The 22929-nt window shown below is 37.3% G+C and overlaps 5 protein-coding genes across 9 annotated transcripts in view; 3 read left to right on the forward strand and 2 right to left on the reverse strand.

The window, feature by feature from the left end:
• The first annotated feature begins 195 nt into the window (after window positions 1–195).
• Window positions 196–1073, forward strand: LOC138135978 (THO complex subunit 7 homolog). Its single transcript, XM_069054993.1, has 2 exons — window positions 196–357; window positions 411–1073. Exons 1-2 carry the CDS (start codon window positions 321–323, stop codon window positions 1022–1024), a joined length of 651 nt encoding a protein of 216 aa, XP_068911094.1. The 5' UTR covers window positions 196–320; the 3' UTR covers window positions 1025–1073.
• Window positions 554–1704, reverse strand: LOC138135979 (alpha-ketoglutarate-dependent dioxygenase alkB homolog 6). The gene has a single exon (XM_069054994.1). It carries the CDS (start codon window positions 1702–1704, stop codon window positions 1057–1059), a length of 648 nt encoding a protein of 215 aa, XP_068911095.1. The 3' UTR covers window positions 554–1056.
• Window positions 1705–2014: 310 nt separating this feature from the next.
• Window positions 2015–3385, forward strand: LOC138135975 (arginine-hydroxylase NDUFAF5, mitochondrial). The gene is made up of 5 exons (XM_069054987.1): window positions 2015–2306; window positions 2359–2510; window positions 2562–2901; window positions 2952–3094; window positions 3146–3385. Exons 1-5 carry the CDS (start codon window positions 2015–2017, stop codon window positions 3296–3298), a joined length of 1080 nt encoding a protein of 359 aa, XP_068911088.1. The 3' UTR covers window positions 3299–3385.
• A 1228-nt stretch (window positions 3386–4613) lies between these two features.
• On the forward strand, window positions 4614–7474 carry LOC138135980 (uncharacterized). The gene is made up of 5 exons (XM_069054996.1): window positions 4614–5025; window positions 5073–5272; window positions 5332–5406; window positions 5457–5615; window positions 5669–7474. The coding sequence occupies exons 1-5, from the start codon at window positions 5001–5003 to the stop codon at window positions 5849–5851; spliced, it is 642 nt and encodes a 213-aa protein (XP_068911097.1). The 5' UTR covers window positions 4614–5000; the 3' UTR covers window positions 5852–7474.
• Window positions 7475–9074: 1600 nt separating this feature from the next.
• The window catches only part of LOC138135976 (max-interacting protein 1-like), a 136454-nt gene continuing 122599 nt past the window's right edge, over window positions 9075–22929 (reverse strand). For all 5 annotated transcript variants that reach the window (XM_069054988.1, XM_069054991.1, XM_069054992.1 and 2 more), the window contains one exon: window positions 9075–11024. In XM_069054988.1, coding sequence (XP_068911089.1) covers window positions 10879–11024 — 146 coding nt within the window. In that variant the 3' untranslated portion in view covers window positions 9075–10878. The remainder of the gene's footprint in view (window positions 11025–22929) is intronic.

The following is a 22929-nucleotide window of genomic DNA, read 5'->3' on the forward strand; positions in this document are numbered from 1 at the left end:
AGCTACATAGAAAGTAACCCCATTGACGAATTTAAAAAAGAAGTGGCGGCAAAAAGATGATTCCAACCATGAAGACTGTAATTTTTTGTTTAATACGTAATTATTAAATAACTATAGTTGTAAATACACGTTTCTCATTTTATAATTGACTACTTTTTCGAATAATGTTTTTATTAAATCCCCTCTTGCTTCTGTTGGTGTGATCGGCGTGTAACCTTAGTTGCATCCTGCTGCCTGCTGTTGCTGTGACGCTGACGGTCTAGATTATAAATATAACCTCAAAAGTATTTTATTTTTTCGTGAATAAAAACTGCAATTTAATGAAACTAAAAGAAAAACGCGGTGTGATGTCGGATGGTAATCAGTATTGTTCTGTTTTTTTTTTTTTGAAGTGAAACATTTCCTTTCAGAGGACATAATCAAACGAAAGTTATTAATCGACGGCGATGGAACGGGAGACGACAGGCGATTGAACGTAATATCGAAAACTCTCAAGAAATGGGCAAACTCAACTGACGATTCCTCGCTAGAAAATCAAGCGACGCAAGACAAATTATTGGCCCAGTTAAGTCTATGTGAATATTCAGTCAAACGGTCTCAGCTACTTACAAGAACTACTGCCAAGCAATTGGAAAATTATAAGAAAATTTATGAGAAATTTGAGCAACAGATTGTTGAAGTGAAAGAGTCAATCAAGCAAAACAAAGATAATTTAGTTCAAGCAAAAATTTGGAAGCAGAATCATGTGATGTACGATTTGTTAGCTCAAAGCATTGCTGAACAGCCTGCACGAAAAGAAACAAATCAGAGGTTATTAAATCTACAGGCTGAACTGAAAGAATTGCACAAAGAGAAAGAGTCTTTAGAGCAGAAATTGGACATGAGGAGGAAACAATTTCATGTTTTAGTGTCCAGTGCTAGTAAACTGCAATCTATGTTGGAAGAGGCAGAAAATGATTATAACAGTGGCAGTTTACTTGAAGATGTAGCTGATAGCACTGGACCAGAGCCCATGTCTGAATAAGTGTATTATGTATTTTTTATTAAAAAAATAAATTAGTTCCATAATTTTATTTTAAGCACTTTAATTACATTTCTTATGGTAACAGAAATTCTAGTCTCTCTTTTAATTTTATCACCCATATCATATTGTTTTCCACAATTAAGTAGATTGGCACAGCCTTCATCAATAACATCAAAATCAATTTCTTTAATGGAATGGAGGTACTTTGTGTACATTTCATCTTTGATCACCACTAGACTACATTTTTCTAGCAGTAATTGGCAAATCTTTGTTCTGTTTTCATTATTTTCTTGGAATTCCAATACTGTATGTGAGCCACAACTAATTGTTGCTATAGTAGGATAAAATAGTGGCCCATCTGTGTGAGGCATTATTCCCTGGCCTGGAAGATATTCGTTGACTAATACTTGGTTTGGCTTGTTCCCCTCAAACACATTTAGCTGTGAAACTTTCTCCATATATTTTGTGAGCCAATTTGGTATTGCTTCTGGAATCATCCCCTTTTCATGAGGAACGCCACCATAATCTTGCAGTCTTCTTTTGGACAAACAAGTCCATTTAGGTTTTGGAACTGAATAAACATTCTTCAGTACGTGAGCCTCCTCATCGGGAGTTATGAAATTGGGAATGTAATAAACAGTTGCAGGAGCTTGCAAAACTTGGAAACTACTCAAATCCATCGTTTTTTAACAAATTACACACAACAAGAAAATAAATACATTTAAAAAAATAGGATGGGTTTAAAACGGGCTGACACGACGAGACACCGGAAAGACGACACAAAATAGGATGTTTTAATTAAGAAGGGTGAGAATGATAGGGGTGAAAGATCGAAACGTAACTTCAAACACCGACAGTCGACATTTATTTGACATTTGCATAACCTAAAATGAGTAAAATGTCATTGATGTCAAATTTGTTGTTCATTTTTATTTACAAATTTTGTTGATATGAGGAGTTGTTTTTAGTTGAGTTTAAGTAAACGGTGTCATGTCTTTTATTAATACAGTATTCATATCGAAAAACTTGACACTTACCGGTGTTAAAGTTTTAAAAAACTTAAAAAAAAATAGGAGTTTCTCAATTAATGCTATAAATTATCTTAAAAATGATGACCATATTATGCAGGTATTTGATAGGAACACCAAAAGTTTGCAAAGAGAACGCGCGGCTTCCGCCCAAGATGCAAATTTATATGATTACCTGAAAGATGAAATAGGCTACCGATTAGCAGATAGAGTGTTTGACATAAAAAGGAAATTTAAATTAGCTGCTGACATAGGTAAATACTCAGAACTTATCTAGTTCCAATGAATTAAAAGATATCAATTTAGGATGCAGCAGGGGGTATGTTGCCAAGCATATTTCTCCAAAATGCATTGAAGAATTAATCTTGTGTGATATGAACAGTGTTAGTTTAGACAGTTTTGAAGTACAAAAGGGTATTAAAGTGAGAAAACAAATATTGGATGAGGAGCATATAGAGGTTAGATGTGATTTATTGAAACAACAAAAGCTTAGTTTGATACAATTACAGTTTGATCCCAATTCCCTCGATCTTGTCATATCCAGTTTAAGCTTGCATTGGGTGAATGATCTTCCAAAAGCATTTAAACAGATTCTGAGGTCTCTAAAAGAAGATGGTGTTCTTTTGGCGGCAGTTTTTGGGGGCGACACCTTGTATGAACTGCGTTCTTCTCTTCAATTGGCGGAACTGGAACGCCGCGGCGGTCTTTCACCTCACATATCCCCATTTACAGAAGTTACAGATATAGGGAATTTGTTAACAAGAGCTGGTTTCACAATGCTCACAATAGATACAGATGAGATAGTTGTGAACTATCCTACTTTGTTTGAATTAATGTGGGATCTTAAAGGTGACATTTTGCCATGATTTTACCTAATTAAAACTTTTTCTCCTCTGTAGGTATGGCAGAGAGTAATGCTGCATTAAACAGATCACTGCATTTACACAGGGAAACCCAGTTTGCGGCAGCGGCGATCTATCAACAACTCTATGGTAAAATTGATCAAGAAACTGGAAAAACAACAATACCTGCCACCTTTCAGGTTCATCTATTTAAAAAAAATGTGTTAATTGTTTTATGTTTAAATTTTCAGATAATAAACATGTTGGGTTGGAAACCTCATCCAAAACAACCCAAACCACTTGAAAGAGGAACTGGTGAAGTCTCTTTAAAAGATCTGCACAGGTTGGATGAAATCATTAAAGAAGTCAAAACAGTGAAAACTGATGATGACCAAAAAAACTGATTTGCCACATCGACAGTGTTTGTTCATTAGTATGTATATTTTGCCTTTGAATTTGTATATTTTATTAAAGTGTTGAGATTAAGAATACCTATGTAGTTATCAATATCACTATGCCCATAGACTTATATTATAACAAGTGACACAAATTCAGTTGGACATGTGTAACATGGTGTAAACCTCAGAAACTATAACTAAATTCGTTTTTTTTGCATATTGATTATGAAAGTAGACTTTTTTTAGCGAAAAATCGTAATGAAAGCAGCACTTTTGTCGACTACGTTGAGTCTTTTTTTCACTTATTTGCTTGATTAATGAAACTACAAATTCCTGAAAAAAAGAATGACTTTCAATACTAGTTGTACAATATACTATTAAAGGTTAAAAAGGAGTTATTTAATGAAAGAAAAAATTAAAAACTGCAACATTCAGAACTGTCCAGTAGTACATTAAAAAGCCATTTTAATCATTAAACGTGTGAAAACTAAAGTATGAGTTAACACTAATTTTTTGAAAACAAGTTTTGAATATCAGTAAAATGTAGGACTTTTGTACTAATTTCTAAATGCAGCACACAATACAATTTTCAACTCGAGGATATATTTTATGATGAGATAAAGCACCTAATTTTTGAATATGCAAAAGTTTGACGCATTTCATTTTTTATTACCCCGTAGATAACTTACTGTGATAACAAATATTTTGTGATCAATTGTTGACAAACTTAGATGGCTAAAAATATTTGTCTTCTAACATGTTTTTGAATCTGGACAACGTTCAATGTTTAATATTGTTGGAATCATAAATTCAACTCGGCACGGCGCGGCGTAGCCTTAGGCTTTGTGGACGACCAGTTCACTTTTTTAAATGTCAACACGGTTGTTTCTATCATTCCATCACTGACTAAATGGGACGCGCAGTCAGAAGCCAGAGCCGGCTTTATAATTTTTATTTAGAGACCAACAACGAATTCAATTAATTTTAGAGTGTAAATGCTTGTAAACCGAAAAAGAACGAGGGCCTAAAAATACCATCAGCGATGTAGTTGTTTAAAAAATGCGTCATCTTCTATTCACGCGTTATCACTATCATGGTCGTTCTCATATTCGGCTCTACTTGTCCTGGGCGAAGATTTTCACGGTCGAAACGTTGCCATTGTTAATTTCCAAAAATATTCACTTGTCACCTTTTCACACAATTGAATAAATACGTACAATGCGGCTCTGTCTGCAGTGGCACGCGACAAAAAAAGTAATAAAACAATACCAGTTGTAAAGCCACTTGACCAGTTCGGTACCAAGTGTTAAACTGTTATGCGACGTTTAAGAAATAATTGGACGACTACCTGGATAGACACGTGCTTTGGCATCTCGGACTTCAGAAAAAGAAAAAAGAAAACATAGCCTCAGGCGTGCCGAGTATTGTTTGAACCGACAAAAAAATAAGTCGTCTTTCGTTCGTGATTAGTGATTATTTTGTAATTTTCAATGTTGACGACTACGCCTAACATTTTGAGCACCACTGTCAGTTTAAATGTCAACGTTACGTCAAAAATTCTGTAGCTGTCAAAAAACTAAATAAACATAAGTCAAAGCTCCAAACATCAATAATACTCAGTTTTGTAAAATTTTAATAACTTTTAACGTAATCTACTTTGTGATGTCATTAATATATAGCTCGCAGAACTGCCAGCTTAATTAAAACAATGAATCGACGAAAAAATATACCAGGTGAGAGCATTTAATTATTGAAACAGATGTATGAGCAAAAATTTTAGATACAGCAAAAGGGAACACCGTCGGTCGTGCACACTCAACACTAAGTGTGTCGGCAGTAGATTATTACTTAAATTTACCAGTGTCTAGTCCTCCTTCACCTGCTATTTCTACAGTAACCCTAACTCCTGGAAGAATTCGAAACATCGATCAAGACATGGAGGCGTTAAGAGCGTCCAGACAAGACAATCCATTCATTCAAGTATATTTAAAGCAGTCTGAACTAGTTAGTGTTATTATAATTTGTTTTTTTTTTTGTAGCAAGTTATTGCAAGTAGAGAAAGTCTTATAGACAGTTTGGAAGAAGAGTCGGATCACGCCAATTTAATGTCAAAGGTAATAACCGTGACGCTCTGGAACGTAATTGAAATTGAGAAATGTTGTAGGAGTTGTCCATCGATCTAGATGTAGATCCCTTAACTCTTCCAGAGATGCACGAACACATGATACGAAGTCCGCCGCCAACGACATGGCCAAAGTCCCCAAACTTTAAATTCTTTCAGTTCCCGAACGGCGAAGAAGAAACGCTTCAAGTGGAAGTTAACGTAATTCGATGTAATCATTTGTCAAATTGACGTATTGAACGGTAAAATTTCAGACCAAAGACAAAACCAAAACTGATTTGAAACCAAAACATTCAAGTTGGGATGGATCTGAAACGTCGCCTTTGAAATCTTTATCTAAGTCTCATCACCATCATCAAGACATGTTTTCACTCTTGACACCAAACTCACTTCGAGCGTCAGGTGAGGATAGTATTCATTTGATGGCCGAAGATTAATGCATTCCAATTAAATTTTACATTCCTACAATGGCAATGTGATATGCTGTTTTTTCTAGTCAAAGCGTTGCAACTGTTGTACTTGGTCATTATATTTTCACTTTCTGATGTTGACTAAATTATAAGAAAATTTAATGCCATACATACCAAAGAATTATGTAATTCAATTTTGCCATAATTTTACCAACGATATAGTTTAGTGTTTACCAAAGCGGTAGCGTCTAAATTATTTTCTTTGTGTATCCATTGAAAGTAGAGAAACTGATTTCATAATGTAGTAAGGGTAATTAATAGCACAATAAGTTCCATAAGAAATTGCGAAAATATAATTTTTATAAGAATATATTTACTGAATGTCCTAGTTTTTATCAAGGCATTATGAAAGTTGGAAAGGGGAACAAAAATTCTTCCTTCCTGTTGAAAAAAAATTATATATTTTAACTTACTTACGTAACATAGTCGTTAATGATTTAAAAGTCCATATTGAGTCAATTTTTACTTATATAAATCAATCACAGGGTGGACGTTAAAGTCCATTGTTCATGATCTCTATCTTCGTTTAAAAAGAATCTCGAAAAAATTCTAACTGTGCGACCACATACATAACAAAAACGAGTAACTAGTAATAAAAGTTGTGGTTCTGCATGGAAGACATTTTTTTTGGGCATTTTATCATCTCATATACTAACTTCTCTAAATATTTCATCCAGTAGAATCATGAAAAAGATCTTATCAATAAATTAATTTGGAATTGATATTGCGTGTAGGTCATGGTAGTTTCGTTGATTCGGTTTCCAGTATTATTGCGTTTAGAGCACCCAACGTAGCAGCTTAAGTCGCGATAAGGTGCAGGTCACCACCCAAAATGGGTACTTTGTGATATTGTTTGTAGTACCTAATCAGTGGCATAAAAGGATTCAAAGCTAGGATGCGTTCATTGTGCGAAAAAGTATTTTTGTTCGTTTCCCGATCGTGCTTCTGTTTCTTCAGTCAGTCCGAGGTGCAATTCGACTGCTGGTCGTAAGTGGTCTTATATTAAACTTTGTGTAATATCTATGTACAAAATGCTCCTGTAATGGTACAGTTTGTTTATAAAATTTATGTGTCATTTATTTATACTGTATAAATAGCGAGTATCTGTTGTGTAATTGATCGATCTATTAAGACATTTAAATATAAAAATGGACCAGAGACAGCTGATGGAGCTTCAAATTTTACGTTACAGTTGAAAGTTACAATATATTGATGTACCTACGTATGCATCTTTTATACAATACGTGTTGGTGTTTGCCTGTTCTTACATTTTATTTCGAGCCGAGGTGTTTCTAGTCCATTGTAAAAGTTACATAATTAATTGATTTAATGGCAAAATATTCTATTGCTTCAAAGTATATCCGCTGTTTAGCTGTTTAAAAGACAAGTTAGGCCTGAATAATCTATCACGTAATAAAAGCGAGAGAATATTTTATTGTTAAATTCTGACCGTAAAGACATGGCAGTTAAAGGAATTTGATGAACAGTTATAAAACAAGTGTACAAGTTAAACTTTTTGTAGATTAATGTCGTGTTACATGTTGAATATTATAGGTGAACATTTTTGAAATAAAAATATCTATTGCAAAATGTGTTTAAATTATCGATTAGTTTATATGAACAGGGGGTATAGAATCACGAGTGACACTGACCTGTATTTGTGCAGCCAATGGGAGTACTTCTGGTATATTTCTTAAAATAAAAACAAACTACTTTTGTTTAATTACACAAAAGACACCACGAGGCATTTCCTTGCAAATACTGATTTACTGTTAGCGTAAAATTCGGGTTTTCTCGAACTGATTTACGTAATTTCATCGATTGGTATTAAAGAAATGGTAAGCAAAAACGTCAAGGTTAAGATTCAAGTCGAGTTGAAGCTTTTTGTTTCCGACGTAAAAAATGAAAATGTGTCTGAAACGTCACATATTGTATTACATTAGTAGGTCTCAGGCAATACGGTGGAGAATGAAAGAAATATACGTGTCTCAGAAATAAGTACATTTTAACTATTTTAATTGGTAATAGAACTCTTTAATAGCAACAATATTTTTTTCTTAAATCTTGAAGTTATCTAATGGGGATTATTTGCTTCGCCGATGCCGATAAGCGAAGAGCAAAAAACAAATGCAAGAAAACTTTCACTTGTTTCTTGTACAGCGGATAATTGCTGTGACCTGTTATGATAAGGTTGGACGAGAAAAAAGAGACTCAAATAGTAGATATTAAATGAAAACAATTTTAATAACAAATATTTTAAACTGACCCTCATGAATCGCCTATACCTAAGATAATGAAAAAATGTCTCCTAAAATTAGTGTACTAATCCGTAAAAATTCTCATAAGTAATCAGAATAATCACTAATCATTACAAGAAGTGTTCAAAGTGACCGCCGTTATTGTCAATACAATAATGAAGGCGCCGACAAAATGATTCTTCCACTCTTTCCAACATTACTCTTTATTGCGAATTGTTGTAGCAGTATTTTTTACCAGATCTCTTAAAACTTCAATTGTATCAATTGGGATCGAATATACCTACCAAGTCCTTCACGTACCTACCCTCACAAGTAGCACGGAAATTCTCTGGGCTCGAAGAGCACTCCCGCACGCTTCACAATACGCCCACACAATATCTACGAGTATGTACCCACTATTCGAAAATAAACGCACCGTTTTCAGAAAATTTTAGCTCAGATCACAGAACCAACACGTAAACACCTGCCTTGTGCAGTCGGTTAAAACTAACTAAAAATGTAATCCTCTGGTCTCTACCTCGGCCGCAGAGCGAAAAAACTTTATTCTAAAAATACAAGGTTTTGCGTTGATTTTACAAAAACTACTATTTCACGGTCACTGTCATTGTAATTAATGTACTTATTTCTGAGACACGTATTTTTTTTTTTTTGTCTCGACAGTTGAATTTTCGTCGTAACGGTTAAGACTTTAGGTGAACTTGAGTTCTCGAGTATATTTTGATTGTTGTATAAATTCGAAGAAAAGTCGTGATTGTAATTAAATTAATTTTATATTTAGTAATACCTAATATTGCATTAAAATTTACAATTTGATGACAAAATTTTTAACGGAATTTATAAATGCTGGACGAGTTTTTTTTCATTTATAACATATCTATAATGTATATATCCTCAATCGATACACCTAAATTTTGAAATAATTAAGTAACTAATAGTACACAAATTTTTATTTGTATAGAATTGAAAAATAATGATAAAACATAAGAACAATGCAATATGAATAGTTACAAGTATTTATGTACAATTAATTATCTCATACAACCAATGAAGAGTTGATGCAGGTGACAGGAGTGCTGATCTAATAACTAGGTATCGGTATCGAGTCGGCACACCTTTCAAATGTATTGGGCACAAAATGGAATGGTTCTAAATGTGTTACGTTGTGCAAAAATCTCCAGGGTGGAGTCCTAGTCGAAAAATGATGATCGAAAAAGGAAACACATCTGTCGTATATATCGTATTTGTGCCGGCAGGTACAAAGAGAGGGCATTTGAGAGGGTGGCGAGCCGTTACCTCAAGGAGGGAAGCGACTGTCCTAAACATAAAGCAGCAAGATGTCTTGAAGGTGGGAATTACCTACACCCTAACTTATCTAAGAGACACGTATAGACATTCAAGTATCGACTTGGATGTGGCAATATTCAACACTGTATCAATTCATATTGCTGCCACCACGTCGGTCAGATAACACAAGTGATCAGTAATATACATTCATATTTATTATGTTTTGCAAAAAAGCATTTTGATGTATAAGTAAACAGACATTGAAAGAATCCTATAGATTTGCAAACTGTTGGCTAAGAGAAGCGGACATTTATAGAAAATGTACGACGAGATGGCGCCGCGGTCGCCGGGCGCGACAGTACGGACAGACTATCTCAAAGACTTGAGTATGTACTTTACAAAAATAAGTGAATATAGTCATGGAGGACCCCCGGGGGGCTCGCCGCAGGACTGCGCCGCTCACACCTCGTCGCTTACATAATAACAACACCGTGCAATCACCTGTCAATCTCTCAGACACGCAATCCACATTCACGCCTAATCAAAAGAGGCTCAGTTCTTGCGAAGACGGGTCGCGGCCGGACACCAGGACCTGTCCACGGCTTATAAAATATAAGGCCCCCGTCCGTAGGGATATGGGGGCATATAAAGAATTTGTACTCTTTGAATGCTAACCGATGTTGGGAGCGACGACGGGCCCGAGATCTGACGCGGTGGATGGCCCGCCGCCCACGCCGTTTCTCATTTGTTTTGTAAACACACTGTACAGTATTTGTTCTTTTTACAAATTATAATTAATGTTTTTACTCCCCGTGGAGTTGATTTAGTGTGCTCTGGGAGCACTCATGGGCACGCGAGCGCTGCAGACTTCTCTAGAGCCCCAAACTGGCCGAGCTCATCTATAACAACCCATTACCGATAAACTAATTCATTACTGGACCGTGCAGATTAGATGCGAACTGGAAAAACAAAAAACTGTCGAGTGACGTGTGTACCCGACACGCGAAAACTCTCCAACTTCTTTTCTTTTTCCGTTTCCGGATCTGATTTGCCGGGTCCGCGGGGCGCCCTCCGCCGCTCCGTCCAATTGACGGACGCGGCGCAGGGCAATCAGGGGGTTAATGGTTAACTAACTAAGTAACAGTGGGGTTAAGTAATGTGAAAGGGGTCGATTTTTCTGTGAACGAGGTATAAGAAAATGCGCGCGCGGCCCGCAGGCAGTCAAGTCGCCTCGGTAATAATAACACTATTCATACTCTGATTTAGATTTAAAATATTTACAATGTACATAAATAATAATTTATATTGTGAATACGATGATAATTTGGAGGTGGCGCACAGACAGACAGACAGAGATGTGTTCGTTGACTAGGGCAGACACGTCGCGCGGGTGCCTTCAAGGCTATACTGGCTGGAGGCGCGTCTGCAGCCCGGGCACGTCCGTCTATCGGTCTACAGCACGTCCATAACGTCCATCTCGGATAACGTAAGGCGGCTGGTCGACATGGTCACTCCGCTGTCGCTGGACGCCGACTGCACGCTGGAGTGGTCGTCCGTGTCGCTCTGGGTGCTCGTGTAGCCGATCACGTCCACTTCGTCTGCAACAAAATACAACACATCACTAAGCGTGATCTACTCCACGATCTGCAAAAAATAACGCAAGTCCGAGAATGCATCCTTGTGCTACCCCGCGCTTCCAAATAAAACGAACAAAAACCGACAACACGAAGAATTTAGTAAACAATAAGTACACACTCTTTTCAGAGAGAAGATATTGCGCAGTTATTGATGCTTAACGTTTGCTCATTTTCATGGTTCATGGTATTCCATAAAAATGCACAAAACTGTTTTGTATCAACAAAACCTAGCTCGTAACCACATTCATCTTGTTTTATAATGCACCCGGCAGTAGGAATTGGTTATTTTGTGATATTCCAAAGCAGCGACATTACGAACTGTTTCGTAATGCAAAGCAACAATCACACATTTTTAAATGATTTTAATTACGTCGATCAAATAAAAAAATCTTCTCCCGAAGCAAAAACAATTTTTTTCCGCTCCTAACGAGTTTGAATTGATGTTCTACACTAAAGTGTAGGTCTTAAAAGTAAACAGCAATTCAAGCATGGATTTTTTTTTCGATTTTTTTTGGATATTGTCTGCCTAAACAAGGTGAAAAAATTTCAACATCGGACGTAAATGAGACTTAAGCTTCTCTAAAGTGGAATTTTCAGGTCACCCAATTAGTAATTTTTCACTTTGTATAATTATTTATACAGTCTGATTTTGCAAGTTGTGCCAATATTTTAACTTGAGCTAGTAAAAGAAGGCAAAATTAGCCAACTTGCTTCATACAAATGTTAATGGTTTATAAGAGAATCAAAGAATCACTTTGTTTGGGAACCGCTGAAAATTTCAAATTTAGCGGGCAGTTTTGACGTACGACCAACCTAAAATGTCAAGTTTTTCAGACATTTGAGGTTATGAGTGATTTTTATCTTAAAGTTTTTTGAGTTTCATCATGAAGAAGTTGCTCAAAATGCCCGCCATCGTTTGCAATGCAAGCTTCAGCACCACATGCTCAAGAAAGCAGAACTCGATTCAGAATGCCTCTGTTTTGACGAATTTTCTGAGCGGCGTTTTGAACTCGCAGCCAAACTACAAACTGAGAAACTTCCAGGGCACAGTATATTTACCCATGGGTAAATATACTGTGCCCAGGTGATTTGCAAGACGCCGAATACTTGTTCGTGGCTGGTTCTGAATTTCGTGAAGAATTTCTTCGTGTGCAACCAAAATGCGATCTCGTCGGCGTCCAAGATCATGCTTATTCATTTCGAAACGCGCGAAATCGCGAAGATATTGCACAATGTTTACAAAAGTTCGTAGATTTGCCGTGGTAGCTCTGAATGTTCACGGGCTTCGCCATAGATGAAAACCATATCGGTTTTCTCCAGGTTGGTGAAGCCATTTGTGATTAAAATTGAGGTTCTTGTCAAAGTGACTTAATTTTGAATTAAATGGCAACAAAAATGTCCATTTTTTAAAAAATCAATTGTCAAAGTGTTGTCATGTTGGTACATATAAGCAACTGGTTATTTGATAGTAAGTTATTGGATTGGCAACGTAAAATGTCAACTGTATGTCAGTCATATTGATGTGAAGGCGCTTGCGCTATTGAAGCCGCAATTACATTTAAATAAAAATACAAAGTTAAATGAGTTTCCGAAAACAAGGATCTAACACAACGAGAAAAATTGGCTATGATTAGATTACGTGAAGAAATGCAGACAGAAAAACCGACCATGCTAAATTGCAGTAAAGATGCACACATCATATTCGACGTATTTTCTTTTAATATATGGGTTCGTCACTGCGAGGGACTGATTAGATAGGACTGGAAAAAATTGATAGGAAATCTACCAATTGAGGACATTCCTCTTCCGCAGAATCATATTCGGAAGACGATTGGGGGTTAGATTCTGAAAATGAATAGGTAAACTGCTTACGGTAACCCAAATAAATTCCCATTTTCCTGTATATGTTCAGTTGCACTTTTCAGTGTCATTATCGTCTTTATTTCTTGTCTTTTGGTATAAAATTTGGTTACACCTGAAACTTTCCTGACATTTGAAAATTACTGATATAACCTCAAACCTGATCTAGGGAGATTTTACGATAGAGGTGTCCCGAAACGAAAGGTTTTAGGGTGGTACAGCCTGGTCTTTGAGGGAATTTTGACATTGACAATTGATTTTTACCTACTATGATTTTTTTAACCCATTTTTTTCATAAAACTCAGTGGCTTCCAAACTTTTTTTGAAAAACTTTTAGCTCCTTTGTTTCGAAAATTATCAACTTTTGTATTACCTATCGTGGACTTCTACAACTGGTTGAAATATGTACCTCCATATTTGCACAACTTTCAAAGTCACCCTGTATTATTGCTTTGCGATTGTGTACGATCAGTTGTAGTCTCACAAAAACGTATCAGATAAAAGCCACTAAAAATTAAAATAAAAAATCCAGCCTTATAAAACAAAATCGTTCGACATGACATCATCAATTATTATTATCACTGTGTGGTCAATGTTTTGAAAAGGTCAAGAATAATTTTCACAAGGACTGGAAGACAACAAACTGGACCGTATTTTTGGCAAAATGTTGTTCTCGATGGTGTATCAATCATAAATCTTCTACAGATTTACCTAATTTGTTGAAAAAGATCGTTTCTGAGAACAACTTCAGAATAATTTAAGGAATAGTAAAAGGGAATACAGTTCAGTAATGAAGCACATTTTGAGCGTCGAATTGGGAGATATCTCCTCATTCAACGTTTTGAGCAAAGGATTTTTCCGGAAAGTTTGAGTAGTTCTGCATGAGCGCTTGATGCGGTGAAAATTTCCGCTTGTTGCGTCCGACCTGTAGGTACATTTGTATACGGTGAAAAACGACACTGGACGTAGATATTTGTTCAGAAAGTCCGGACCATGCCGACACACTGTTTGATAGAAAGTGGTGGTATTCGTGTCGTTAATAGCATTGTCACTTTTAATTCCTGTCATTGGAACGTGTTTCCAAAGTTTTGCAATTGCACCACGGCACAGGTGGCCGCACAACGTTAAAGCCTTAAATTATTTCCCTGCCGTACCATAATGAGATTTATTTAAAGTACGATTCCCGCATCTGGTGAATTGCGTTCACCATGTAAATGTATCTAACTGTGGCATACTAATGCGAGCGAGATTCTAAACTGGAAACTACGCTTAACTGCAGCATCAATAAATAGTTTTGTCAACCTTAACGACTATCGCCATTAGAGAATTAATTCAGAAACGGTTACCGAACATTATTGTCTGTTAAACAACCATATAAATGCAAGCGGAGGTTACATTTTATTGGAAGTTATTAGGGCCATTTCCTCAAATTAGGCGGCAACCGCCGACGCACTAACGCCACTCTTTTAATTCATACCAAATTGAAATTAACGCCCAAATTTAAATAAGCGTAGAGCTTTTTTCGAGTCTTGGAAATTACGCCACCGTTGCCAATCCGTAATTTAACAACGGACCAGTTCATTGAGCAGAAATATACCGGTCGGTCGACGACGGCATGAAAAGCTGACAGCATTATTGAGCTTGTTGGTTGAGTGCCAAAGCTCTGCTCTATGTAGATAGGAAATGACCAAACGTAATAAGCTCACACCGCGGCTTAGAGCGCGCATGATTTGCTGGATTTCGCCGATGCATATATCGATAAATTCCTCTTCGCCAATTTACCTTATCAGTGGCCGTGCAGCGTGCAGCGATATTTGCAATCGGATTTATTTCATCCCAGTTTAAATAACTAACGTAGGTAGATTCGGAGACTACTGAAGACATTCACAACTTCCATTAATTTTCTCCCACTTGCTGGTATGTATTTATGCAAGAGGAAAACAACGATTATCGCAACTTTATTAAGCACGTCGGGAGGAATTTGCACCTCCATAACGTGAGCATGGATTTCGGATGGAATTACGTTAAAACGCCGTAGGATAGGCCACTGGCGGAGGCTTAATCAAATTTTAATCTGGAAAAGTTTTCCATGCTACAAGGCGGCCAAGTTCACACATTCCGACTAGAAGGGTCCTTACTAATTTATAGGCGGACACCCCTGCAGTTAGCCAAGCATACAAACAACGGTCGGTGGATAAATTTATTTACGACATGTCTCACATTGTAGTTTTTTAACGGCCGAGCAGATTTAAACGCGCCACAAACATTATCTGAATTTATCCCGAGGCTCAATTAAATTGGATATTCAACGTTTGCGATTAAATATTTTTTTCTTCCGTTACCGATACGAATTGCCAGCTGTATTCAAACTTCCAAATGAAAAGAGAACGCGATAATCACGGCCGATTCAAAGAAGGAAGCAGAGCTTCCGGGCGCTACTGCATCTAAACAATTTACCAAAAAAATGGAACATCAATAATCGCATAAGCGTTAGTTGCACTCTCTTGGTGTCAACATTTTTCTAAATTCTAGCTGCGACAGCTCTGAGTTGCAGATTTTGCAAGCTCGATGGAATTGAAAATGCAACCCACAATACATTTCTAAAGTTAACGTGGGTATTTGTTTTTCGAGTTAAAAAGAATATAACATTTGCACAAAGATCAAAGCTGCCAACTATACAGGGTGTCTCAAAATTCGCGAATTCTGAATTCAGAGCGTTGTAGGGGATCACTTCAGTAATCCAAATATGGAGATAAAAAAAATCGGGACAAAGATACATTGGTCTGAAGGTGCACTCTTTGAAGTGCGTTTTCTTCAAATACAGTTCAGTGTTTATTGTTATTTATGATGTAGATGATGGTGGAAAATAATAACGTAAAATAATTTTTTGAAAAATAGCTTTACTTTGGAGTAAAAAAAATCTTAAATTTTTGTAATTTTTCTTAACGGCAACGTAGCTAGGATAGTATTTTGTCACTGTGGATATGAAGGCTGTGTATTGAACAAAATTAAAGTGCTTATATCTTCTTTAGGAAGAGCGATTTATTTTTCTAAGTATTTTTCGAGCAACACTGGGTCCTTCCCTACCACGCTCTGAATTCGGAATTCGCGAATTTTGAGACACCCTGTATAAACAAAAAGTACTGGCAGGTAACTATGGCAACGTTACTTTTTATCGAGTGTAGTAATGAACTCGAGTGTGGGTTCTTTGGTTGCGTATTTAAGTAAATTTGTTTCTCAATCAGCCTTGGCAGTAATTGACATTTTTTGAAAAAACCGGGTCTCGTCTTGGTCCTTCACTTCGCCTTTCTCCTGGGAGGTAAGAAATATCTCCCGCTAGGACGAAGGTTTCGCGAGACATTAATAAATTATTTGCAACATCTACCTTTCGTCAAAAATTTAGTGCTCAATTAAAAAACATAATGATCGCGATCGTTTGACCTCGACTCCGTCGCCACCAGGAAGATGGAGCTTGCCGCGTCTAGTTGGAGCATTTGCAGTCGGTCGGGAAACAATTTATTTGCAAAGTGGCCGAGGTTTATTATTATTACAAGCCCCCGCTGTTTAATTACGCGAACATTTTGCGGTGAACACTTTATATTAAAAATAATAAAGTGCCTCCAAGATCTGAACTCGTAGCGCCTAATATTGTCTCTAAAGTACAAAAGAATGTACCTCCATTCTAATTTATTACACCTTAAAAAGGATATATGGAAGTGCTAAAGCGGTTCCACGTAGGACGCTGGTTTAATTAAATAAAACGGTAGGTATAAAGAAAAGCGGCGAATTTTCTCGGCTTCGTCAAGCCACCTTGTCGAAATTTGTCGGGCGAATATTCAATTCGACGCGTCCCGGTGGTATTCGGTGGGATTATTTCGCAAATATTCCACACCACAATACAGACGGGAGGAACGAACAACGTACATTTATCTGCGGCTGAAATGAACACATGAAATCAAACCGAAATAGCGAGGGATGAAACGGATGTTGTAAATTCTTAAACCGACAGTTTGCATTTTATGTTTGCTACAACTACAAAAATAAAATATAGGCAACAATACATGGGGGAGTTTCATAAAGTTTAAGTGCTGACGGAAATCATCAGTGAGCGAATCCCTAGTTTAACATATTCTTTAATTTAGCGACGCTCTTAGGAGTATTTCACCAAAGCGCGATGCATTATTTCCCTTCAACTACGGCAATACACCTCTTCTTGTAACTAAACGTAAAATACACGAATATATACTTAAAACTTTCCTCGGTCGTATTTAAATAAGTTGCTCATCTTAAGAAAGTCTTCATCGTAAATTCCCAAGTTCTTCGTTTCTGTATACCAAAGAACATTCAAGAGAGTGTGTTAAATTGGATTTTTAATTATGTGTACAACATCCATCAGAAATTCTGTATTGTGAGGGAAACTTTTTTGTTATTCATAAAAAAAATATATTAAATAGGAGTAACGATCTGCCAAAATTCTACGTTGAAGATAATATTTTCTCCTTTTCTCTAAATTAAGAGTTTCGTTTTTTACGGTGTAGGAGGGATTTTGGAGATTTTTTTCGAGGGCACTGTAAATTTGGACGTCAGCAAGATAAAATACGCTTATTAATTCGCCCTTGGTGTGATTTTTTTCTAAATTCGTGCCATTCCGGGAACCTTTTATTTCCAGACTAAATCCTCCGCGTCCCTTATTACGCTCCCGAATCGCCGGGGTGCACCTTGGTAGCCATAAATTCCGATAATGTCCGCAAGAACGGGTTGAATTGTTATAATACAAGGTGTGCGCAATGTGATTTCATCTTCAACACGAAAATATGCTAATACAGGCCATTAGAACAGTCCCTAATCCCTGTGCCCTCGTAGCAGTCCCGGTCCCCCACTAAAAATCCTTATCTCCGCGATTATATTCACAAAACAAGAAATTTAATTATCGTATAGAGTGAATTGTGTCCATTTCGCAATTATCTTAATGTAGAAGCGAATTCGGGACGTAATCCCTCGTGCGGTTTTGGGTATCAAACAAAAAGCCATAAGCGGTTCTCCAGTACGAAGCAATTAAGCAAATAACGACCTAAGAATAAAAGGATCGGGGCTAAACGTGGTCAGATTTTCGAGCAGATATTCGTAGCGCACCCTTGGACACGCACCATCTATATGGGGCCGCTGGGTCACTCACAATTACCTTTATCTGGAAGGAAAGCGCACTTTGTAACGGCGGATAAGTCCGGACCTTCTGCTGGTATGCAAGCACCGAATCGGACTACAAGACTACATTAAAGGATTCGTTTCGGAGGCGGCGGCCCCATTAACGTGAAAAGTGGATGGGCGTCGCTTACCTGGACGCATATTTCACGTGGCCTATTGTATTTTGACTCGTTTGTGGAGGAGTAGTGTGCTGTTCTACATTTGCGGAAGAACCTCGACATTCTATTGTCTGAAACGTTGTCGGTTTCGATAATTTAACATTACAGAATTCGATTGATGACCGTAGCAGATTGTAATTACACAGCATCTGCACAGTTTTTGGTCGGCTGGGTTTCCACCACGCACTGTTCAAATAACCCAAAGGAAATAAACAGAGCCGGTTTTGGGCAGGAAGCAGTGGAAGCGCCGCTTCCGAGTGCCACTGTCAGAAGGCTTCATAAACAACAACAAAGTGGTACGGCTTAATGTATTAACCAAATCCGGCGAAACGTAGCATATGCAGTTTAGATGCAAGTTGTAGATATTCCAATCCATCCACCAAAGATGCTTTGATGCTATTTTCAATATTTTCACAAGACCACATTTGCTTTTTTAATATCTGGAAGGGTTAATTTTATGATATTTTACAGCAGCAACCTACTTTAAAGGGCAAGGCAATAACCGCACTTTATAGGGAAACGATACACGTAGGTGTGTCGTCATTTTCCACCGACTCGCTTCAAAATCCTGTTTTATGTCTATTAAAAAAGTCGGAACTATTTTTGGATGTTTGGATTTACATTCGCCATAATCATCTGGAGACCATGGACATCCGCACGGGCGGGGGGCAACAAGGGACACTTGCCTGCTTTCACACGTTTTTAAGAATGTTTTGTAACATTTTATCGAATTGATCATACTTTTGCTTTTATTACAAATTGTTAGTTGGTATATTCAATCTGTTTATCAAGAAAATCTTTGTAACTGGCAAAAATACAACTCCAATTGCTTCTTAAAGTAGTCGTCTCAGTTTCTAGTCAATAGAGCAACTGATTTAGTGATTTCTAAATTCGTACAATCAAAATTTTTCACAATGATACAATCATTATTTTATGATAAATTATTTCCGATTTATTTGTATCGATTTATAAAGAAATAATCATTAAATATACAAGTTGACATTTTTAATCGGATCTTGTTTTGACTCAAGAGTTGGTCGCGTTGCGTTAGCATTGGTGGTGAGTCACGTGGTCGTCTGAACACTGGCTGACACTTCCGCATTAATAGCTGTTCATTCTTAGTTTTCGCAATTTTTCTCTTTGGAATGCCGGATCAGGATGGTAATTAAGGGCACCAGCGAATTCCTTAAGTCATTTTCTATCTTCACAGTAGTTTTTTGTCATAAAATCAATGCTTTTTAAGAGCACAATTTCAATTTTTATGTGCCCGCGAAACACCTGTCCATAAGATGCCATGTTATTCAGGCCATTTTCAAAAGCCTTTTATTCAAAATTTAACTCGGTAAGGTCCTTAAGAAACTTCGGATTCATATTCCAAAAGTGTTCAACTTTTGATTTGTACACTTTTTGTTACAAATTCAATGGTATCGATGTGACGACCGGACTACTTTAAAGAATAAAATCTACGTTTGTGTCAACATAGTCGTGTTAGTTTTTTGTTGTTCTTATTATACAGGGTGACTTTGAAAGTTGTGCAGAGATTTTAACCAGTGGTAGAACTCCACAATAGTTAACGTTTGAGGCAATAATGCCTTATACAAATATTAATGTTTTTCGAAAAAAAGGGGCTAAAATTTTTTCAAAAAACAATTTGGGAGCCACTGAATTTTATGGAAAAATGGGTGAAAAAAATTATAGTAGACTTTTTTCGAATCTTCAACGCCAACTTTGAGGAAACATTTAAATAAATGAACACCCGCTACATTTTTGAGTGATCTTTTACATCGTCTGTAATGTATTGCGGTCAATTTGCCATTTACTCCCCATTGGCTTATAAGTTATAACCTGCAAAAGCAGAAGTCCATACTGGAGACTCCAATTACATATGTCAATTTATGTCTTTTCAGAGCTGTAGTTCTAGAATTAATCGTTGTTCAAATAATTTTATAGACACCCACGTGTACACATGTTTATGGCACCGAGGAATAAACATTTTTATTATTTAACGCGTGTTTTTCGTGAAAAGAATCGACTTGACCGTTCTAGTGGAAAATCTCCGAGTTCAGTGGTTGGAAATATCTACAAATGAATCTGTGACCTTTTTGCGTGGTTATGTAATTTGTTAGAGTATTGACAATAATCAAATTGACCAATTTGGTGGAAAATATTTCCAGTAATCAGGAAATTGTCCCATTTTAATCCAAAGTTCTGCGACCTTACATCTGACAATCATTTAGCGAGCGACTCAGAACCAAGTGCCAAAAATGCCTCCGGACCTAGATCTAACCTGATTTATGAGATCCTGGCATCAGTAAGGGGTGTTTTTCCAAGTTCGTGGATTACATCCCTCGAAAATATTACACGCAAAAGAGCCGCTGCAGTGTGGCAACACGGATAATCGTTTTTAAAGAACTTCCCGAAGTCGAGGAGATTCGTCACCAGCATGGAAAAAGTTTTATCTGTTCATTTTCATTTTAGGTCCGCCGAGTGGCAGTAACTGTAAATTATGTTTTTTTTTTTTAATCCAATCTTCCATCAAAGCGTCGAGTTCGCATCTCTTTATCGCTTCACTTTTCCCTTGTCAATTAAGAGTCGTGTACCAGTACGTGCGGCTCGATCCCGGCGATATTGGCCGAGGAAGTCGTCCGTCCACATCCCGGTCCGGCATTTCGCCAGCGGGGCGTTTCCCAGGACACTCTTCCGAGGGGCGGCGACGATGGACGGACGGGTGGACAAATATTTGCCGGTAGTTAGCGACGTGTTTGCCTCTCACACATGACGAAGCCGCCTTTGATAACACGAAGTGGAGGAGAGGCATCGATCCGAGACCGCTGACGAACCGGGGAAGAACCGATCGCGCTGCTAACTGCAAATTTATGAGACGCGCCATGAAAGCAACCGACCCATCCTTTCCTCAATAACTTTTCTTTGATCTTCTTATTCATTCGGCCGGCCATTTTTAACGCTTCTTCTTTTGGCGGGGCCCGGAGCCGAACCTATGCTCCGGGTTTATTGGTTTCCGCCGGCATCGAATCAATCCTCCTGTTAATAATAACCGCTCGAAAATGCCACGGCTCGAAAGGAACATGCGAGATGCATCGCGCCAGGAATTTATGCCTTCATGCTCCATTTCTGCAAGAGGGGTATTTATTACACGGTTTAAGGCTGCGTTAACGCGATTTCCCGCCAAAAATGTGTTTTTTCAGTCATTATTCCGAATTTATGGAATAAATCGGATGCAAATGGATTCATTTGCATGAAGGATCGATCACATTATGCCAACGTCGACATAAATCTTCCAAATAATCAACAAAATTTCGGCTATCGATGATGCATGATGTGAAGTTTCGACTGCGAACTTTCCCAATCGAGGCAGAATTCGTTTAATATCAATTATTGTACATCATTTACGTACAAAATACTTCCGTAGAGTGACGTCACATAAAAGACCTCAGTCCACAAAATCAATTTCGCAATATCTTTCAATAAATAAATAACAACATTAATAGACAGATTCAACAAAGTAAAAAAGTACATAATGAGCTTCCCCAATGATTTGTCTTTAAGGTAACGTTCTTATTACGGGAGATTTTATCACGTGTGTATTTCCATATTTTCCAATAAGAAAAAAAAATGAAAACTCTATCTAGGACTTCATTCTTTTACATGGCTTGCGTTCTCATTTTCCTTTCAGTCATCATTTATTGATTCCGACATGTTAAGTGGTCAAAAATAGTTGAGAGAAATTGGCGGCAGTGTACTTAAACTATTTGTGTAGTGTCAGCCTGAAGCAATAAAATATTCATTCTGGATTTTAGTATTCTAATGAGAGACGAAATCGGAGACCATAAAGAGGACGAGCTCTCCATAAGGCGACACATTTTGCCTCGGAACTAACCAAATTCATTGTCATTTGGGACGTCACATGACCAAATATAATAGTTAAAGTTACATAAGATGCGACATACTCGAGCATTATTAATATTCAATGCAGTACCTGCATGTATGCATCTGGTAATGCGGCTTATGTGCTCAACACGTGCATTATATTCTAATTAAGACGCCATGTTAATCGATATTTACTCGGGAGATTACTGTGCCGCCCTACATAACCTACAAAATGGAAGAAAAAGATAAACACGACTACGATGTTCTCCGCTACAGAACAAGAGAAGGGAAAAAAATTGGCTCTTCTTGACCAATGATTGGTTGCACCATCATATACAGACAACGACTGGCTTAGATTCAAATCTTACTGGACCAAACTAAAAGACTTCGTTTTTATCAACAGACGCGACAAGAATTGTTCGGAATCAACGATATTTCGTTCACAAAAACTCGGGATGTCGTAGGAAAACTATCATAAGTTTTTTTTTTACTACACTTTTGAGTATTTTCCATAACTGCTAGACACATGTCTGCTGCGGCGAAGTTTACGATCGCAACATCAACATTACAGAAAGTTTCCCAGTAAAAAAAGATAATGTTTTCCGAGGCGGATATTGGAATCTCGTGTTAAAATAAAATAAGATAAACAAGTTGATACGCGTGTCCGTAACATCCCCAGAATTGCAGAACTGCAGACGTTTCCGAAGGCAGGTGGGACAAAAAACTTTTCAAGAACACAAACTGCAATCGCATAC

The sequence above is a fragment of the Tenebrio molitor genome, chromosome 7 (assembly GCF_963966145.1).
Source record: "Tenebrio molitor chromosome 7, icTenMoli1.1, whole genome shotgun sequence".
NCBI classification, from domain to species: Eukaryota; Metazoa; Arthropoda; class Insecta; order Coleoptera; family Tenebrionidae; genus Tenebrio; species Tenebrio molitor.